The sequence below is a fragment of the Pantherophis guttatus genome, chromosome 4 (genome assembly GCF_059756535.1).
Source record: "Pantherophis guttatus breed Tessera chromosome 4, ASM5975653v1, whole genome shotgun sequence".
Taxonomy (NCBI): Eukaryota; Metazoa; Chordata; class Lepidosauria; order Squamata; family Colubridae; genus Pantherophis; species Pantherophis guttatus.
Window position 1 is genome coordinate 12,047,225 of NC_142066.1, and position 19,703 is coordinate 12,066,927.

A 19,703-nucleotide genomic window follows, 5' to 3' on the forward strand; every position below is an offset into this window, starting at 1 on the left:
CTAATTATCCGTTGAAGTCCATGTCTGTCTTGTTGTGTTGCAGAGCCAAACCAGACAGTTATAGAGGTGCAGATGACAGACTCAATCATTCCTCTGTAGAACTGAATCAGCAGCTCCTTGGGCAGTCTGAGTCAATATTTATTTATTTGTGAGTCAATATTTTTATATTACATTACATTACATTACATTACATTACATTACATTACATTACATTACATCACATCAGAGGTAGGTTTCAGCAGGTTCTGAACAGTTCTGGAGAACCGGTAGCAGAAATTTTGAGTAGTTGGGACTTGCCTCCCAAGTCCCAGCTGATAAGGAGGAAATTTTGAGTAGTTCAGAGAACCGGTAGTAAAAATTCTGACTGGACCCGCCCCCATCTATTCTCTGCCTCCCAAATCCCAGCTGATCGGGAGGAAATGGGGATTTTGCAGTAACCTTCCCCTGGAGAGAGGTGGGAATGGAGTTTTTACAGTATCTTTCCCCTGCCATGCCTACCAAGCCATGCCCACCAAGCCATGCCACTCCCACAGAACTGGTAGTAAAAATTTTTGAAACCCACCACTGCATTGCATTACATTGCTAAGGTGACTCACTTTCATAGTAACTCTTAGTGATACACAATATTGAAAATATTTTAAAACAAAATAGCAAGTATAAATTGTTCGCCAGTCCAAAACATGGAAATAGAATCCTATTCAGGACTAACAAAATATCTGGGAGAATAGAGTCCAAATATCTCAGACAATGGGTGTTTCTAGGACTGAACCTCAGTCTATTCCTCCCCATTCAGACTTCTGGTGAAGATGGCCAAGTGATGACAAACTCGGAGAAGGCTCCCTGAATTTTCGTGAAGGGATTTTTGCTGGGTTGTTGCTTTTTCCACTTACTAACAAAAGAAGCTGGCATTCCTTTAGTTTATATGACTGTCCTGGATCATGGAGAGTCCTAAATCACCCCCACAAGACACTCCATACAGCAGCAGTCTGCAAATAAAGAGTTGGTGTTTCAGAATAGCTTATGAGCCATTTAGCTAAGGGAGTAGGGCAGTGGTGGGTTTCAAAAAGTTTTGCTACCAGTTCGGTGGGCATGGCTAGGTGGGGGAGGAATGTGACTGAGAGGGTGTGGCCAACTTGATGTCACTCACGCCCATGCCCACTCAGTCACATGACCTCCCACCTAGCCACGCCCACAGGACAAGGCAGGAAAATTTTTGGAATTTCCACCTATCTATCCCCACCCTCCCTTTACGAGCCGCCCCTGTTTTCCCTCCTTTAGTGGCCATGGCCCTAGTCCTGCTTCCTCCCCCACCACCGCCTCTTTATTCAGGCTGCTTACCTTCTGCAGTGGCTGGTCCAGAGTCCAGAAGGCAAGCTGACCAGAGTTTTCAGCAGCCCCCAGCCAGCTGCTGCAGCCACAAAGCCAAAAAGTACTGGAGTTCGCGGAAAAAGCTGCTGCCGTCACTGCCATGTTCTTTATGCATGCGCATCCCATTGGACTTGCACATGCACAAAGAACATGGCAACAAGCATGGCGGGTGGGGCGAGTGAGTGGTGACCAGGGGACCAGTTCGGGGGTGTGGCCAGCCGGCCATCACTACCGGTTCAGAGACCTTGGTCCAAAAACGGTTCACGCAAACCGATGCGAACCGGCTGAATACTACCTCTGAGGTAGGGCTGCAATCACTTCATTGTTAAAACAGCAGTTGTTTTGGAATTTATTTTTCAAGCAAACTGAGAGATAAAAGTAAAGGTTCTATCCAATCCAGTTCATGTCCAACTCATGAACAGCAGTGTTCACCTCTGTTTCTTAGTCAAAGGAGCCAACATTGTCCAAAGATATTTCTGTGGTCATGTAGCTATACACCAAGGCACATGACTATATGCCAAAAGATGATCTCACTCAATTGCCTCATGTAGATGCTAAGCACCAACTGAAACAAAAAATGAGAAACATCATGGCCAATCCACACACTCTAATGCCTTTAGGAAGTTCAGATGGATACCAAGATTAAAGATACTGAAAATTGTCTAAAAAGAACAAGGATGCTTGCACTACGCCTTTCCAACTTTGACACTGACAAGCATCTTTGATGCAGCCTCGGTTTTATGTCCAGCTCTGAAACTCAACTGATCATGGGTAACTGATTTTATTTTATAGAGCATTTGCAGATGCTTCCTCAACAAAGCTTTCATCAAACTGAATAAAACCCCCAAAATGTTGCCTTCCACTTGAATATTGCTCACTCTTCCTTCTTTGTTAAGGTAGGCAATGTACAGATACAGATTAACAGAGTTGGAAGGGACCTTGTAGGTCATCTGGTCCAACTCCCCACCCAAGCAGACACTGTACCATTTTTGACAGATGGCAGTCCAGTCTTTTATTGAAAGCTTCCAGTGATGAAGCTCCCACAACTTCTGAATGCAAGCTGTACCATCGGTTGATTGTTCTCACTGTCAGAAAATTTCTCCTTATTTCTAGTTTGAATCTCTCCTTGTTCAGTTTCCATCCATTATTCTTTGTCTGACCTTCAGGTGCTTTGGAAAATAGCTTGATCCCTTCCTCTCTGTGGCAGTCCCTCAGATATTGGAACACTACTATTATGTCTCCCCTGGTCCTTCTCTTCACTAGACTAGCCATGCCCAGTTCCTGCAACCATTCATTGTATGTTTTAGCTTCCAGTCCCCTAATCATCCTGGTTGGTCTTCTCTGCACTCTTTCTAGAGTCTCAACATCTTTTTTATAGTGTGGTGACCAAAACTTGATGAAGTATTCTAGATGTGGTCTTACTAGGGCTTCATAGAGTGGTATTAGTACCTCACTTGATCTTGATTGTATCCCTCTGTTAATGCAATTTAGGACTGCACTGGTTTTTTTGGCTGCCGCTGCACACTGCTGGCTCATATTTAGGTGGTTGTCCACTAAGACTCCAAGATCCCCCTCACAGTTACTGCTATTGAGCCTGGTTTCACCCAGTCTATATGTGTACTTTGGGTTTTTCTTGCCTAGGTGTAAGACTCAACTCAAGTATAAGACCTAACTTAACAATCTTTGGCACTCCTCAATTTGAAGGAACACACACATAGAAGAATCCTTCAAAAGACAGAGAAGGTTCACATTTCATGTACAATAAATCTATTGCAAATGGGATTCCTCCCACTTCTTTTAAATGAGGGTTTACAGTTGGCAATTTTGGAGACCAGGAACCATTCTTTCTACCATTTTTGATACAGAATCTTTTACCTCATTATTCCTAATGCTGTAGATGAAAGGATTGAGCACAGGGGTGATGAACGTATACAGGATGGCAACAGACTTCATCATACCAAAGGAAGAATTTTTGACAGTCGGTCTTAAGTAGACGAAAAAGACTGAGCCGTACAAAAGACTGACCACAACCAGATGTGAAGCACATGTAGAAAAGGCCTTCTGCTGTCTGGAGGTTGAAGGCATTTGAAGAACGGTGTATAGGATGAAGAGATAAGAAATGAGGGTGAAAACCAGGGAGGACACAATCACAAACACAGCAACAAGGAAGCCAAGGGCTTCAATCAGACGTGTATCTCCTCCTGCAATCTTCAACACGGGTCCAACATCACAAAAGTAGTGATTGATAATGTTGGAAGTGCAGTAGGGCAAGTTTGCAATCATGACTACCTGGAAAATTATGGAGAAAAATCCACCAAACCAGGCTGCTATTACCAATTTAAGGCAGACCCCCGAAGTCATGATACTGGAGTGTCTCAAAGGATGGCAAATGGCTACGTATCTATCCAAGGAGATCAAAGTGATGATGAAAAATTCAGTGACTCCAAAAAGGAAGTAGAAGCACAATTGTATCACACAGCAATAAAAACAGATGGAATTGTTAGCAGAGAGGTAATTGAGCAACAGCTTGGGTATAAAAACTGTGGTGTATCCAATGTCTTTGATAGAAAGGTTGCTAAGGAAGAAATACATAGGTTTCTGGAGATGGTGGTCTGTGATTACTATCATAACGATGAGCCCATTGCCCATCAGACACAGGATGTAGAGTAGAAAGATGCTGGCATACATCACACTTTCCAGTCCCAAAACACTTGGCAATCCAACCAGAATAAATTGAGTTGCTCTTGCGCAATTGCTCAAGTTCATCTTCCCCCTTTTATTAGAAAAAGAGAAAATGTGGAATCTTCATTCGATCAAGATTCCTGAAGACCTTTTTCAGAATCAAACTATTGCAAGAGAGAAGACACAAGGCTTGGTTTTAAAATCAAAATAATGAATGTTGTCTATAGGTATAGTAGCTGGATAAGACATTTCAATATACACATTTTATTTTTTTCCCTTTTTAATGACCCTCTAATCCCTTGCATCGGGGTGGAGTCAGGGCAACTGAACAGACCTTGAGCATTTACTGGCCAGATGCCCTTCCTGATGCCTATGCGGAGTTCACGGCAGACAAGAACTCATTGTGTCCAGAGAGAGAAATACCTGCCACTATTAAGATTAAACTCACAATTAATTTCAAATTGACTATCAATCGAATGTCACAACTCATGAGACCAAAACATACTATTAGTATACTATTAGATATTGGTGTCAAATATGAAATTTCCTACAGTCAGAAAATAAGAGGTGCTTGGGAATTCATAAAAACATGACATTTTTGAAAGTAGGACTAGAGGTGAAATATGTTGATACAAATTAGAAGCTGGCAGTTCTCAGTAGAAAACTGTGCAGAAACGTTCTACATATTGTTCTTGATCTACAGAAGAGACCAGTCAACTATTGAAAAACAAAATATGGAGTGTGAAAGAAAAACAAGGAAACGTAGAAGAATTTTTATAGATAACATGGAATATGGAATGGGGGGGGGGGTTGAGAGCAAAAAGAGAGAGAATTTGTGAATGAAACCAAACTACAGGGAGAGAATAAGGAATGGAAGGCTGTGTTGTGCAGCAAATAGAATATTATCTGAGAGTCTCAAAAACAGAAGAAGAATAAAAAAACCCACCAGATAGAGAGAATGGGATACAATTTATAGCCATCCAAAAAAGTAATACATAAATTTTTAAAATTTCAGTGACACCTAACATCAAAAACATCATCAAAAAAGCTCAACAAAGAATGTTCTTTCTGTGCCAAATCAGAAAGCTCAAACTGCCCAAGGAGCTGCTGATCCAGTTCTACAGAGGAATTATTGAGTCTGTCATCTGCACCTCTGTAACTCTCTGGTTTGGCTCTTATTCTATTCTATTCTATTCTATTCTATTCTATTCTATTCTATTCTATTCTATTCTATTCTATTCTATTCTATTCTATTCTATTCTATTCTATTCTATTCTATTGATGTAAGTAAAAAAGGGTGTGTTTGTTAGAAATAAAAAAATTAAGATGTTTTTCTGCATGGATGTGCATAAATCCTAGGAAGTCAAAGTTATTTTAGCGGTGAAATTGTGTTCCATGAGCTTGTTTTTTTAAAAAAAAAACATGGACCTAAAGATCTCTCTACCATTACCTTGACTTCTTCCTTCATTACCCACCTTGTCTTCTCCTAATGCTCTTTACACCATCTCTCTATCCATTCATCAATGTAGAGATTTGAAGAACTATAGAAAATGGTACATCATGTTTTGAGGGGAAAATGGTAGACCTCTTGAGAAATATTTTCCTTAACATTTCAACAGCATCTTAGCAGATTGCATCATATAAAGTTTAATGACTGGTTCTCCAAGGAAGCTTGGAATACAATCTCTAAGGATATCTACTTTAATTTCCCATGAGCATCCATGCTCTATAACTAATAGATACCCAAGGTTGATATGCTTTGGATGAACCTTCAAATGCCACCCCAAGACAGGAGGTTCTCTGGAGACACACCAACAAAGATAAACTCTCATTAAACTCTTTTAAGAGACTCAGTGGTGCAGTGGTTAGAGTGCGGTACTGCAGGCTACTTCTACTGCCTGCTGGCTGCCTGCAATTTGCCTGCTATGTCCCAGGGACCATAGTTTGAGGACCCCTGATTTAGTACAATATAAAAATGCAAATAATTTTTCTGCGGACCACCAAAATTTTCTCATGGACCACCAGTGGTCAACACACCACCTGTTGGTGACTGCTGGATTAGAAGACCTCCAAGGTCTCTTCCAGTTATTCTGATTTTGATTCCTAGTCCAACATGGCAACTAATGTACTACCCTGTTTTAGGGTACAGAACTTCCAAGTATTAGATGTCAAGGAAAAAGCTTAGAAAACAAACTTTATTGGAAACATGATCATGATACAAAGTCAATTCATTATAGCAGTCTACTTGATCCAACTGGTATGGAATCACTCATCCATCCCAAATCTTTTCCCATGATTACCTAGAGATGGAGAAGAAACAATTTTGGTCCCTGTTTGAACGTTTATGATACATAATGTTGTATTGTTCAACCAAAAGTTTTAACAAGTTACCTATTCATCCCTCATTGCCCACATTAAAAGCAAGGAATTTTCAACAAGTGTTTTATAAACGTGCATATCTGTTTTATGAATATAAAAAATACATATATATATTATTTTAGAGAAATTCATTGAACAAATGATCTATTAAACAAATACACAAGGCTACATTATTGAGGGGAAAAATGTTATTACCCCAATTCAGGAAATAATATATCGGATATTATAACCAAGGAGAAACCAAATTGGAAAAAATGTTCCACTATAGGTAGGTCAGGTTTTCAGTTAAGGATTTAGTCATCTGATAGGAAAAATTCTGTAATGTATGAATCTTAGGACATTAGATTGAGGAATTGAATTGATATAGTAATTGAAATATTAGAAGAGAACTGGAACAGGGCACTCCCCAAATCTGAGTACTGTGCTTGCAAGAATCAACGATGGCCATCTCTTTTTTCGAATTCAATTCCCAGAAATTTCTAGGTTCAAATTCTCAAAACTACTGTTTCAAAACACATTACTTTAGGCAAATGATGTAGTAAAATAGCAATAGCATTTAGATTTATATACCACTTCATAGTACTTTACAGCTTTCTCTAAATGGTTTACATTGTCAACTTTCAGCTAGTCAGGATTGAATTCCTGGCTGTGGGCAGAGTTAGCTTGTAGTACTGCATTTTAACCACTTCACCACCACAGCTCTTAAAGTGAAATTCTGGAAATGAGCAAAACATATTATGGAGAAAAAGTGAGTAAATATTTATTTACTTATAGCCGCGGTGCACAGTGGTTAGAGTGCAGGCTACTTCTGCTGCTCGCTGGCTGCCCGCAGTTTGCAGATCGAACCTCACCAGGCTCAAGGTTGACTCAGCCTTCCATCCTTCTGAGGTCAGTAAAATGAGGACCCAGATTGTTGGGGGCAATAGGCTGACTCTGTAAACCACTTAGAGAGGACTGTAAAGCACTGTGAAGCGGAATATAAGTCTAAGTGCTATTGCTATTGCTATAATTACTTACTCAATTTCTAAAGTTGCCCAACTCCATAATAACTCTTGGTGGCACACAATATTCAGAACATTTCAAAACAAAATTTATTTTTTATTTATTTATTTCCAATTTATATACCGCCCTTCTCCCTGAGGACTCAGGGCGGTGCACAGCCAGAATTAAGAACATGAAATACAAATATTAAAAAATAATTAATATATATATAAATTTGGCCCAAAAATTAAAAATCACAAACCAATTAAAACATTTAAAAATTTCTTCTTAAGCCAGCCCGGCTTGCTGGAAAAAGTGGGTTTTAAGGGCACGGCGGAAGGCACTGAGGTGAGCAAATAGAACAAATAGAGAGCAAATAGAACCTGTTTACCAATCTCAAATGTGAAAATGCAACCCTATTTAAGACTAACAAAGTACAATGGACAATAGAGTCCAAATATCTCCAGACAATTGTCTTTCTAGTATTGAACTTCAGTCTGTTCCTCCCTATTCAGGCCTCTACTGGAGCATGATTTTGACAGTATCACTAGGTTGGTCCAAGGTGGAAATATCCAGCTGGATATTACCTCACTCCAAACTGACAGATGACCACAGTCAATTCCCTCAAGTAGTTGTTAAATACCAACTGAAACTAATCATAGAAAAAAGAGAGGTATATACAGAATATTATGTCCAATTTACACACTCTAATGCCTGTGGGCAGTCCAGATGGATACCACAATCAATGGTATTGAAAGATGCTAGAACCGTGATGGCAAACCTATGACACGCATGCCACAGGTGGCACGCACAGCCACCATCGCCCCTGCCCAGCTCCAATGTGCATGTGTGCGTGGCTCCCACTGGCCAGCTGGTCTTCAGGTCTCGGCCGTGCATGTGCAGAGAGTAGTGCAGATGTGGGGGATGCATGCATGCACAGGGGGTGGGGCGTATGCACAGGGGGTGCAGGTTGGTGCAGGAGGCTTTCCAGGCTTTTATATATAGCTTTTAGTGTTAATCAACTAGCGCAATATAGTTCAGAGCCTATTGATAGGCATTGGCAAGCTGCAAAATGTATTCTTAGATATCTTAAAAGAACGTTACATTTTGCTATGTATTTAGAACCAAATGCCAATATGGTGTTAAAGGTGTTCTGATGCCAGTTTTGCCAGAAAATCTACGTCTGGAATAGCAATCATGTTGGATAACTGCCTGATTGGATGGAGATCAATTCGCCAGAAACACATCAGTTTGTCTACCATGGAAGCGGAGTTTTCTTGTCTATCACTTACATGTACTGAACTGATTTATTATAAACAGTTGATGGAAGATATTGGATTCAAAATGGACTATCCTATTACGGTTTATGAAGATAACCAGGCAGCCATTACAATGGCAACGAATCTTGCTGTAAAGACAAGGACTAAATACACTGATATATGTTATCTGAATGTTCGGCAATGTGTTAAGGATAACATGATTACATTGGAATATTGCGCATCAGAGGACAATATTGCCGATAATTTTACCAAAGTGCAAGGTGCCATTAAACACACCAATTGTTGTGAAAGATTTGGATTAAGAATCTGACATGTAACTGATACCACTGTACAATGTATGATTTGGATGTGTAGTTTTGTTTCTGTATCTATTGTGTATATTGTCCTCCCCAATGGGGAGAATGTTAGGTTCAGCTTGTAGCTTACTCCTAACTTGTTGGTCAGGCAATATATCTGTTTCTTTAAGAAACAACTGAGCCACGTAATCAGGGTTTGCTGAACCCTGTAATTAGGCTACAGTGCATAAATAAGCAGCGCAGAGAAGCGTTCGTTGTTCCTGATTGTTCCTGTTGCTTCCTGCGTCTTTCTGCTGATTGGTATTAGACTGAATTGTTATATGGTACTGTATACCAAGAGTTACTAAAGTCTGTTTGCTTTGGTAAGGGAAGATACTTACTGGACTGATCTTACTGTTTATGACCTTGGACTGTTTTACTTACACCGAGACTGCTTATTATCTTGTATATAAAGTATTTTTCTCACACGAGCTGAACGTTTATCTCCTTCCCTGTGTGTTTCTGCTCTGCTCGTTGCACAAGCAACAAATACTTTTTACACACACCCTAACACATCAAGTGATGTTTAGTAAATAATTTTCTCCTATAATGTAGGTGATTGTGAAGTGTTTAGTGTTAACTTTCCACTCACACCTTTCCTTAATTCATCTGCATTGAAGGTTGAGTCTCTTCATGAGTGGTTGTAACCTTCAATGCAGATGAATTAAGGAACTACAGAATTTAAATATCTCTTTGGGATATTGAAGTTTGGAATCTTGTACCAAAGTCAATGGAGAGGGGGTGGAATACAATGACCCAAATCTTCCCTTCCAACTTCGGGATTTTATGATATCATTCTTTGTGGCGTTCATTATTTGAAAAACTGTTCTCCAATCCAGAAAACAAGATATCAAATATGCACCAAAGGAGAAAATAAGAGAAACTGGGGGGGGGTGTCGGGGAATCCTCTTCACTATTAGCTATTACTATCCCACAAATTTCTGGATTCCATTTCTGTTTAAGAATACATAACTTTAGACAAATAACTTAGAAAAAGAGCATAATTGTGCAAAATGAGCAAACCGTTCAGGGTTTCAAGTAATTACTCCACAGAAAGCAGAACTCTGAGACAAACAAGTTCCTCAAAGAACAATTTTATTGAAGATATCATATTGGCACAAACTGGTGAAAGGCGACTCTGAAAGTTCCTGCGGTTTTCACCTGATTTAAAAGTGAGAGTTCCCCCTTTCCCCAAACAATCAGTCATGTTGTTCAATCAAGGTGCTGGCTGGTTGCTTGGTAACTGGACTTCTCTTCTCCCCAGCCACCTGTTGGAATGTCCTTGGTTCCTACATGAAACTATTTTGTTTTGGCTACAAAACCCCCATCTAACTATGTCCCCGCTGCCTATCCCTTCTTCGTACTATGGCAACCTTGCAGCCTTCAAAATGGGCCCAGTCAGGTTCGCTTCAGAGTTGACACAAAGCATATTATGGAGAAAAAGGGACTCAATATTTATTTACTTACATGTTTACTTGTTCAGTTTCTAAAGTTCCCTAACTTCAAAATATAGCATGGCTATAACTTGTTGCTGCATCCTTACGATGTACATTGATTGTTTCCTAGTATGATTCGATTGCTTATTTGTACCTTATGACTATCATTAAGCATTGTCCTTTATGATTCTTGATGAATGTATCTTGTCTTTCTATGTACTCTGAGAGCTTATGCACCAAAGACAAGTTCCTTGTGTGTCCAATCACACTTGGCCAATAAAGAATTCTATTCTATTCTAAAAATATAAGAATCTTGATTGATATTTCTGGCATGTCCCAACGTGAAAGAACATACCACTTGCAGGAGTCCTTCAAAAGATAAATAAGGTTTACATTTCATAAACAAGAAATTTGTTGGAAAATGGAATTGCTTCCCATTTCTTTTAACAAAGGGTTCGGGTTGGAGATAATTAAAGATTTCAGAGGCCTGGAAACTTCCTTCCTATCATTTTATGTACAGAATCTTTCACTTCATTGTTCCTAATGGTGTAGATGAAAGGATTGAGCACGGGGATGATGAAAGTATAGAGTATGGAGACGTACTTTGTCATACTAAAGGAAGAGTTCTTGATAGTCGGTCTTAAGTAGACAAAAAAGACCGAGCCGAACAGAATGCTGACCACAACCAGATGTGAAGCACAGGTGGAAAAGGCCTTCTGCTGTCTGGAGGTTGAAGGCATTCGAAGAATGGTGCAGACGATGAAGAAGTAAGAAATGAGGGTGAAAACCAGGGAGGACACAACCACAACCACAGCAAAAATGAAGGTGAGGGCTTCAATCAGACGTGTATCTCCTCCTGCAATCTTTAGCACAGGTCCAACATCACAATAGAAATGATTGATAACGTTGGAAGTGCAGTAGGGCAAACTTGCAATCATGACTACCTGGAAGATTATGGAGAAAAATCCACCAAACCAGGCTGCTATTACCAATTTAAGGCAGACCCCCGAAGTCATAATAGTGGAGTGTCTCAAAGGATGGCAAATGGCTACGTATCTATCCAAGGAGATCAAAGTTATAATAAAAAATTCAGTGACTCCAAAAAGGAAGTAGAAGAATAATTGTATTAAACAGCAATAAAAACAGATGGAATTGTTAGCAGAGAGATAATTAAGCAACAACTTGGGTATAAAGACTGTGGTGTATCCAATGTCTTCGAAAGAAAGGTTGCTAAGGAAGAAATACATGGGTTTCTGGAGATGGCGGTCCGTGATTACTATCATAATGATGAGCCCATTGCCCATCAGACACAGGATGTAGAGTAGAAAGATGCTGGCATACATCACACTTTCCAGTCCCAAAAGACTTGGCAATCCAACAAGAATAAATTGAGCTGCTTTTGTGCAATTGGTCAAGTTCATCTTCCCCCTTTTATTACAAAAAGAGAAAATGTAGAATCTTCATTCGATCAAGATTCCTGAAGACCTTTTTCAGAATCAAACTATTGCAAGAGAGAAGACACAAGGCTTGGTTTTAAAATCAAAATAATGAATGTTATCTGTAGGTATAGTAGCTGAATAAGACATTCAATATACACATTTGATTTTTTCCCCCTTTTTAATGACCCTCTAATCTCTTGCATCATGGTGGAGTTAGGGCAACTGAACAGACCTTGAGCATTTACTGGCCAGATGCCCTTCCTGATGCCTATGCGGAGTTCGCAGCAGACAAGAACTCATTGTGTCTAGAGAGAGAAATATCTGCCACTATCTAAGATTGCACTCTCAATTGATTTCAAATTGACCATCAATCGAATGTCACAACTCATGAGACCAAAACATACTATTAGAAGAAAACATACTATTAGATCTATTAGAGCTTGGTGTCAAATATGGCCTAACACTTTTTAAAATGTTTTTAATTGTTTGTTATTGTTTTTAATCATGGGGCCAAATTTATATATATCTTTTTAATTGTATTTTAATGTTTGTAGTTTATGTTTTTACTTGGCTGTTCACCTCCCTGAGTCCTCAGGGAGAAGGGCGGTATACGAATTTAAAAATAAATAAATAAATAAATAAATAAATAATAAATAAATAAATAAATAAATAAATATGAAATTTCCTACAGTCAGAAAATAAGAGGTGCTTGGGAATTCATAAAAACATGACATTTTTGAAAATAGGACTAGAGGTGAAATATTTTGATACAAATTAGAAGCTGGCAGTTCTCAGTAGAGAACTGTGCAGAAACATTCTACCTATTGTTCTTGATCTACAGAAGAGACCAGTCAACTATTGAAAAACAAAATATGGAGTGTGAAAGAAAAACGAGGAAACGTAGAAGAATTTTTATAGATAACATGGAATACGGAATGGAGGGGGTTGAGAGCAAAAAGAGAGAGAATTTGTGAATGAAACCAAACTACAGGGAGAGCATAAAGAATGGAAGACTGTGTTGTGCAGCAAATAGAATATTATCTGAGAGTCTCAAAAACAGAAGAAGAATAAAAAAACCCACCAGATAGAGAGAATGGGATACAATTTATAGCCATCCAAAAAAGTAATACATAAATTTTTAAAATTTCAGTGACACCTAACATCAAAAACATCATCAAAAAAGCTCAACAAAGAATGTTCTTTCTGTGCCAAATCAGAAAGCTCAAACTGCCCAAGGAGCTGCTGATCCAGTTCTACAGAGGAATTATTGAGTCTGTCATCTGCACCTCTGTAACTCTCTGGTTTGGCTCTTATTCTATTCTATTCTATTCTATTCTATTCTATTCTATTCTATTCTATTCTATTCTATTCTATTCTATTCTATTCTATTCTATTGATGTAAGTAAAAAAAGGGTGTGTTTGTTAGAAATAAAAAAATTAAGATGTTTTTCTGCATGGATGTGCATAAATCCTAGGAAGTCAAAGTTATTTTCGCTGTGAAATTGTGTTCCATGAGCTTGTTCTAAAAAAAAAAAACATGGGCCTAAAGATCTCTCTACCATTACCTTGACTTCTTCCTTCATTACCCACCTTGTCTTCTCCTAATGCTCTTTACACCATCTCTCTATCCATTCATCAATGTAGAGATTTGAAGAACCATAGAAAATGGTACATCATGTTTTGAGGGGAAAATGGTAGACCTCTTGAGAAATATTTTCCTTAACATTTCAACAGCATCTTAGCAGATTGCATCATATAAAGTTTAATGACTGGTTCTCCAAGGAAGCTTGGAATACAATCTCTAAGGATATCTACTTTAATTTCCCATGAGCATCCATGCTCTATAACTAATAGATACCCAAGGTTGATATGCTTTGGATGAACCTTCAAATGCCACCCCAAGACAGGAGGTTCTCTGGAGACACACCAACAAAGATAAACTCTCATTAAACTCTTTTAAGAGACTCAGTGGTGCAGTGGTTAGAGTGCGGTACTGCAGGCTACTTCTACTGCCTGCTGGCTGCCTGCAATTTGCCTGGTATGTCCCAGGGACCATAGTTTGAGGACCCCTGATTTAGTGCAATATAAAAATGCAAATAATTTTTCTGCGGACCACCAAAATTTTCTCATGGACCACCAGTGGTCAACACACCACCTGTTGGTGACCGCTGGATTAGAAGACCTCCAAGGTCTCTTCCAGTTATTCTGATTTTGATTCCTAGTCCAACATGGCAACTAATATACTACCCTGTTTTAGGGTACAGAACTTCCAAGTATTAGATGTCAAGGAAAAAGCTTAGAAAACAAACTTTATTGGAAACATGATCATGATACAAAGTCAATTCATTATAGCAGTCTTCTTGATCCAACTGGTATGGAATCACCCAGCCATCCCAAATCTTTTCCCATGATTACCTAGAGATGGAGAAGAAACAATTTTGGTCCCTGTTTGAATGTTTACGATACATAATGTTGTATTGTTCAACCAAAAGTTTTAACAAGTTACCTATTCATCCCTCATTGCCCACATTAAAAGCAAGGAATTTTCAACAAGTGTTTTATAAACATGAATATCTGTTTTATGAATATAAAAAATACATATATATATATATATATATATATATATATATATATATATATATATATATATATTATTTTAGAGAAATTCATTGAACAAATGATCTATTAAACAAATACACAAGGCTACATTATTGGGAAAAAATGTTATTACCCCAATTCAGGAAATAATATATCAGATATTATAACCAAGGAGAAACCAAATTGGAAAAAATGCTCCACTATAGGTAAGTCAGGTTTTCAGTTAAGGATTTAGTCATCTGATAGGAAAAATTATGTAATGTATGAATCTTAGATTGGGGAATTGAATTGATATAGTAATTGAAATATTAGAAGAGAATTGGAACAGGGCACTCACCAAATTTGAGTATTGTGCTTGGAAGAATCAACGATGGCCATCTCTTTTTTCGAATTCAATTCCCAGAAATTTCTAGGTTCAAATTCTCAAAACTACTGTTTCAAAACACATTACTTTAGGCAAATGATGTAGTAAAACAGCAATAGCATTTAGATTTATATACCGCTTCATAGTACTTTACAGCTTTCTCTAAATGGTTTACATTGTCAACTTTCACTAGCCAGGATTGAACTCCTGGATGTGAGCAGAGTTAGCTTGTAGTACTGCATTTTAACCACTGCACCACCACAGCTCTTAAAGTGAAATTCTGGAAATAAGCAAAACTTATTATAGAGAAAAAGTGAGTAAATATTTATTTACTTATAGCCGTGGTGCACAGTGGTTAGAGTGCAGGCTACTTCTTCTGCTCACCGGCTGCCCGCAGTTTGGCAGATCGAACCTCACCAGGCTCAAGGTTGACTCAGCCTTCCATCCTTCCGAGGTCAGTAAAATGAGGACCCAGATTGTTGGGGGCAATAGGCTGACTCTGTAAACCACTTAGAGAGGACTGTAAAGCACTGTGAAGCGGAATATAAGTCTAAGTGCTATTGCTATTGCTATAATTACTTACTCAATTTCTAAAGTTGCCCAACTCCATAATAACTCTTGATGGCACACAATATTCAGAACATTTCAAAACAAAATTTATTATTTATTTATTTATTTCCAATTTATATACCGCCCTTCTCCCTGAGGACTCAGGGCGGTGCACAGCCAGAATTAAGAACATGAAATACAAATATTAAAAAATAATTAAAATATATATAAATTTGGCCTAAAAATTAAAAATCACAAACCAATTAAAACATTTAAAAATTTCTTCTTAAGCCAGCCCGGCTTGCTGGAAAAAGTGGGTTTTAAGGGCACGGCGGAAGGCACTGAGGTGAGCAAATAGAGAGCAAATAGAACCTGTTTACCAATCTCAAATGTGAAAATGCAACCCTATTTAAGACTAACAAAGTACAATGGACAATAGAGTCCAAATATCTCCAGACAATCGTCTTTCTAGTATTGAACTTCAGTCTGTTCCTCCCTATTCAGGCCTCTACTGGAGCATGATTTTGACAGTATCACTAGGTTGGTCCAAGGTGGAAATATCCAGCTGGATATTACCTCACTCCAAACTGACAGATGACCACAGTCAATTCCCTCAAGTAGTTGTTAAATACCAACTGAAACTAATCATAGAAAAAAGAGAGGTATATACAGAATATTATGTCCAATTTACACACTCTAATGCCTGTGGGCAGTCCAGATGGATACCACAATCAATGGTATTGAAAGATGCTAGAACCGTGATGGCAAACCTATGATACGCATGCCACAGGTGGCACGCACAGCCACCATCGCCCTTGCCCAGCTCCACTGTGCATGTGTGCATGGCTCCCATTGGCCAGCTGGTCTTCGGGTCTCTGTTGCGCATGCGCAGAGAGTAGTGCAGATGTGGGGGATGCATGCATGTACCAGGGGGTGGGGCGTATGCATGGGGGGGCAGGTTGATGCAGAAGGCTTTCCAGGCCCAAAATGGGGCACTGGGGGACCTCTTGCAGCCCCCCCACACCCTCTTTGGCTTCCAGGTTGGTGCAGGAAGCTTTCCAGGCCCAAAATGGGGCACAAGGAGGCCTTGCGCTGCCCCCCTGTGCCCCATTTTGGGCCTGGAAAGCCTCCTGAATCAACCTGGAAGCCAAAATGGGGCACGGGGGGCACATGTGTGGGGGGGCAGGTTACATGCACAGGGGATGCATGTGCATGCATGGGGGGATGCATGCATATGTGCCGGGGCAGGGCGCATGCATGGGGAGCACTCGCATTGCATTTTGGGGGTTTAGTTGCATGCATTTTGGGCACTCAGCACCAAAAAGGTTAACCATCACTATACCAGAAGATGAAGGAGAACCAGGATACCTGCACCATTCCTTCCCAACTTTAACATTGGAAAGCATGACTGATGCAATTTCAGTTTAATGTCCTGCTCTGAAACCCAAATGATCAGGAGATACCAAATTTTATTTCATACGGTACATACAGATGCTTCTCAACAAAGAGAAAAAAAAACATGTTGCATTCCACTTGAATGTTACTCACAATTACCTCATTGTTGCGGGATGCAGTGTGAAATATGAATTTTTGTTGATATTTTTGAGCACACCCCAACTTGAAGGAATAGATACATATAGGACAAGGGGGGAAATCTACTTACCTTCCCTACTGGTTCGGAAGTGCATGTGTCACGTGCACACACTCTCCGCTTGTGCACACGCATCACATGTGCACACAGACCATCTGCGCATGCGCAAACTCTTCTGCGCATGTGCAGAGGGTAAAAAACAGGTTTTAACCAGGAAGTAATGACAACAGGGCAGGTGGGCGGAGTCTCACACTGCCATCGCTACCGGTTCTCCGAACCACCCTCTGCCATCGCTACCGGTTTGGCTAAACTGGTCCGAACGAGGAGCATTTCATCCCTGATATAGGAGTCCTTCAAAAGACAGATTAGGTTTACGTTTAATATACAAGAAATCTGCCGGAAAACAGAATCACTTCCCATTTCTTTTAACCATGGCCAGCGCTCCATGGCTTAGGGCCGGGGTACTTACGAGACCGCCTTCTGCCACCAATAGCCTCCCACCGGCCAGTACGCTCGCACAGAGTGGGCCTCCTCAGGGTGCCGTCTGCCAGACAATGTCGGCTGGCGACCCCCAGGGGGAGAGCCTTCTCTGTGACGGCGCCCACCCTCTGGAACAACCTTCCCCCAGAGTTACATACAATAACAGACCTCCGGATTTTTCGTCGGGCCCTGAAAACCTATTTATTTCAACTAGCTGGGCTGGCTTGAGTTTAATTTTAAATTAGTTTTAAATTGGGTTGTTTTAATTTACGGCCAAAATATTTAATTATTTTAATACTGTTTTTAAATTTTGTATGCTCTGTTTTTACTTTGGCTGTGCACCGCCCTGAGTCCTTTTTGGAGAAGGGCGGTATAGAAATTTTAATAATAATAATAATAATAATAATAATAATAATAATAATAATAATAATAACAACAACAACAACAACAACAATAACAACAACAACAACAACAACAACAACAACCACCAGGGTTAAAAGAGTTGGAGATATTAGATGTTCCTGAGACCGGTAACTTTTCTTCCGATCATTCTGCGTACAGAATCTTTTACTTCATTGTTCCTAATGGTGTAGATGAAAGGATTGAGCAGAGGGGTGATGAAAGTATAGAGTATGGAGACATACTTTGTCATACTAAAGGAAGAGTTCTTGATAGTCGGTCTTAAGTAGACAAAAAAGACCGACCCGTACAAAAGGCTGACCACCACCAGATGTGAAGCACATGTGGAAAAGGCCTTCTGCTGTCTGGAGGTTGAAGGCATTCGAAGAATGGTGCAGACGATGAAGAAGTAAGAAATGAGGGTGAAAACCAGGGAGGACACAACCACAACCACCGCAACAAGGAAGCCGAGGGCCTCAATGAGACGTGTATCTCCTCCTGCAATCTTCAACACGGGCCCAGCATCGCAATAGAAATGATTGATAACGTTGGAAGTGCAAAAGGGTAGGTTTGCAGTCAGTACTTGCTGATAAAGGACGGAGGAAAGGCCTCCAAACCAGGCTCCCATTGCCAGTTTAAGGCAGACCCCTGAGGTCATGATAGTGGCATATCTGAAAGGATAGCAGATGGCTACGTATCTATCCAAGGATATCAAAGAGATGATGAAAAATTCCGTCACCCCAAACAGAAAATAGAAGCACAGTTGTATTATACAGCAAAAGAAACAGATGGAATTATTTTCCGAGAGATAATTGACCAACATCTTGGGTATGAAGGTTGTGGTGTGTCCGATGTCTTTGAAAGAAAGATTGGTAAGGAAGAAATACATTGGCTTCTGGAGATGGTGGTCCTTGATTACTATCATAATGATGAGTCCGTTTCCCATCAGACTCAGGATGTATAGGAGAAAGATGCTGGCGTACATCACACTTTCCATTCCCCAAACACGTGGCAATCCAACCAGAATAAATTCAGTTATTCTTGTGCAGTTGGTCAGATTCATGTTCTTCTTCTGTTACAAAAAGAGAAAACATGGAATCTTCACTAAATCGAGTTTCAACTGCGTTTCTTTAGGACTGCTATTGTGATGCAAGAGGTGTGTGCAATTATAGTAGCTGAATAAGACATTCCCAGATACGTATTTGAATATCAGCTATGGTATCAGTTATGGAATTTCATTACTCATGAATCCACAATAAAATAACCACTAATTGGCCATTGATGCCATGTGTGAAATTTGGAGAACCAGAGGTCACTTGGAGTTTCTTGAAAATATAATCACATTTTTGGAAGATATAGATGACAGGCGAAATATTTTGATATACATTAGAATGTGATAGAAAATAATATTTAGAAGAATAGAATAGAATAGAATAGAATAGAATAGAATAGAATAGAATAGAATAGAATAGAATAGAATAGAATAGGAGTTGGAAGGGACCAACTCCCTGCTTAGGCAGGAAACCCTACACCACTTCAGACAAATAGTTATCCAACATCTTCTTAAAAACTTCCAGTGTTGGAGCATCCACAACTTCTGGAGGCAAGTTGATCCACTGATTTAATTGTTCTAACTGTCAAGAATTTTCTCCTTAGTTCTAAGTTGTTTCTCTTCTTGATTAGTTTCCACCCATTGTTTCTTGTCCTACCCTCAGGTCCTTTGGAGAATAGCTTGACTCCCTCTTCTTTGCGGCAACCCCTAAGATATTGGAACACTGCTATCATGTCTCCCCTAGTCCTTATTTTCATTAAACTAGACATA

The 19,703-nt window shown here is 39.6% G+C and overlaps 3 protein-coding genes across 3 annotated transcripts; all 3 read right to left on the bottom strand.

Annotated features, from left to right (window-relative positions):
* Positions 1–3,177: 3,177 nt before the first annotated feature.
* LOC117657761 (olfactory receptor 6X1-like) lies at positions 3,178–4,134 on the bottom strand. Its single transcript, XM_034405879.3, has one exon. It carries the CDS (start codon positions 4,132–4,134, stop codon positions 3,178–3,180), a length of 957 nt encoding a protein of 318 aa, XP_034261770.3.
* Positions 4,135–10,940: 6,806 nt separating this feature from the next.
* LOC148113725 (olfactory receptor 6X1-like) lies at positions 10,941–11,882 on the bottom strand. Its single transcript, XM_087893327.1, has one exon. It carries the CDS (start codon positions 11,880–11,882, stop codon positions 10,941–10,943), a length of 942 nt encoding a protein of 313 aa, XP_087749453.1.
* Positions 11,883–17,993: 6,111 nt separating this feature from the next.
* Positions 17,994–18,944, bottom strand: LOC117657760 (olfactory receptor 6X1-like). Its single transcript, XM_034405878.3, has one exon. The coding sequence runs from the start codon at positions 18,942–18,944 to the stop codon at positions 17,994–17,996; it is 951 nt and encodes a 316-aa protein (XP_034261769.3).
* Between the last annotated feature and the right edge of the window lie 759 nt (positions 18,945–19,703).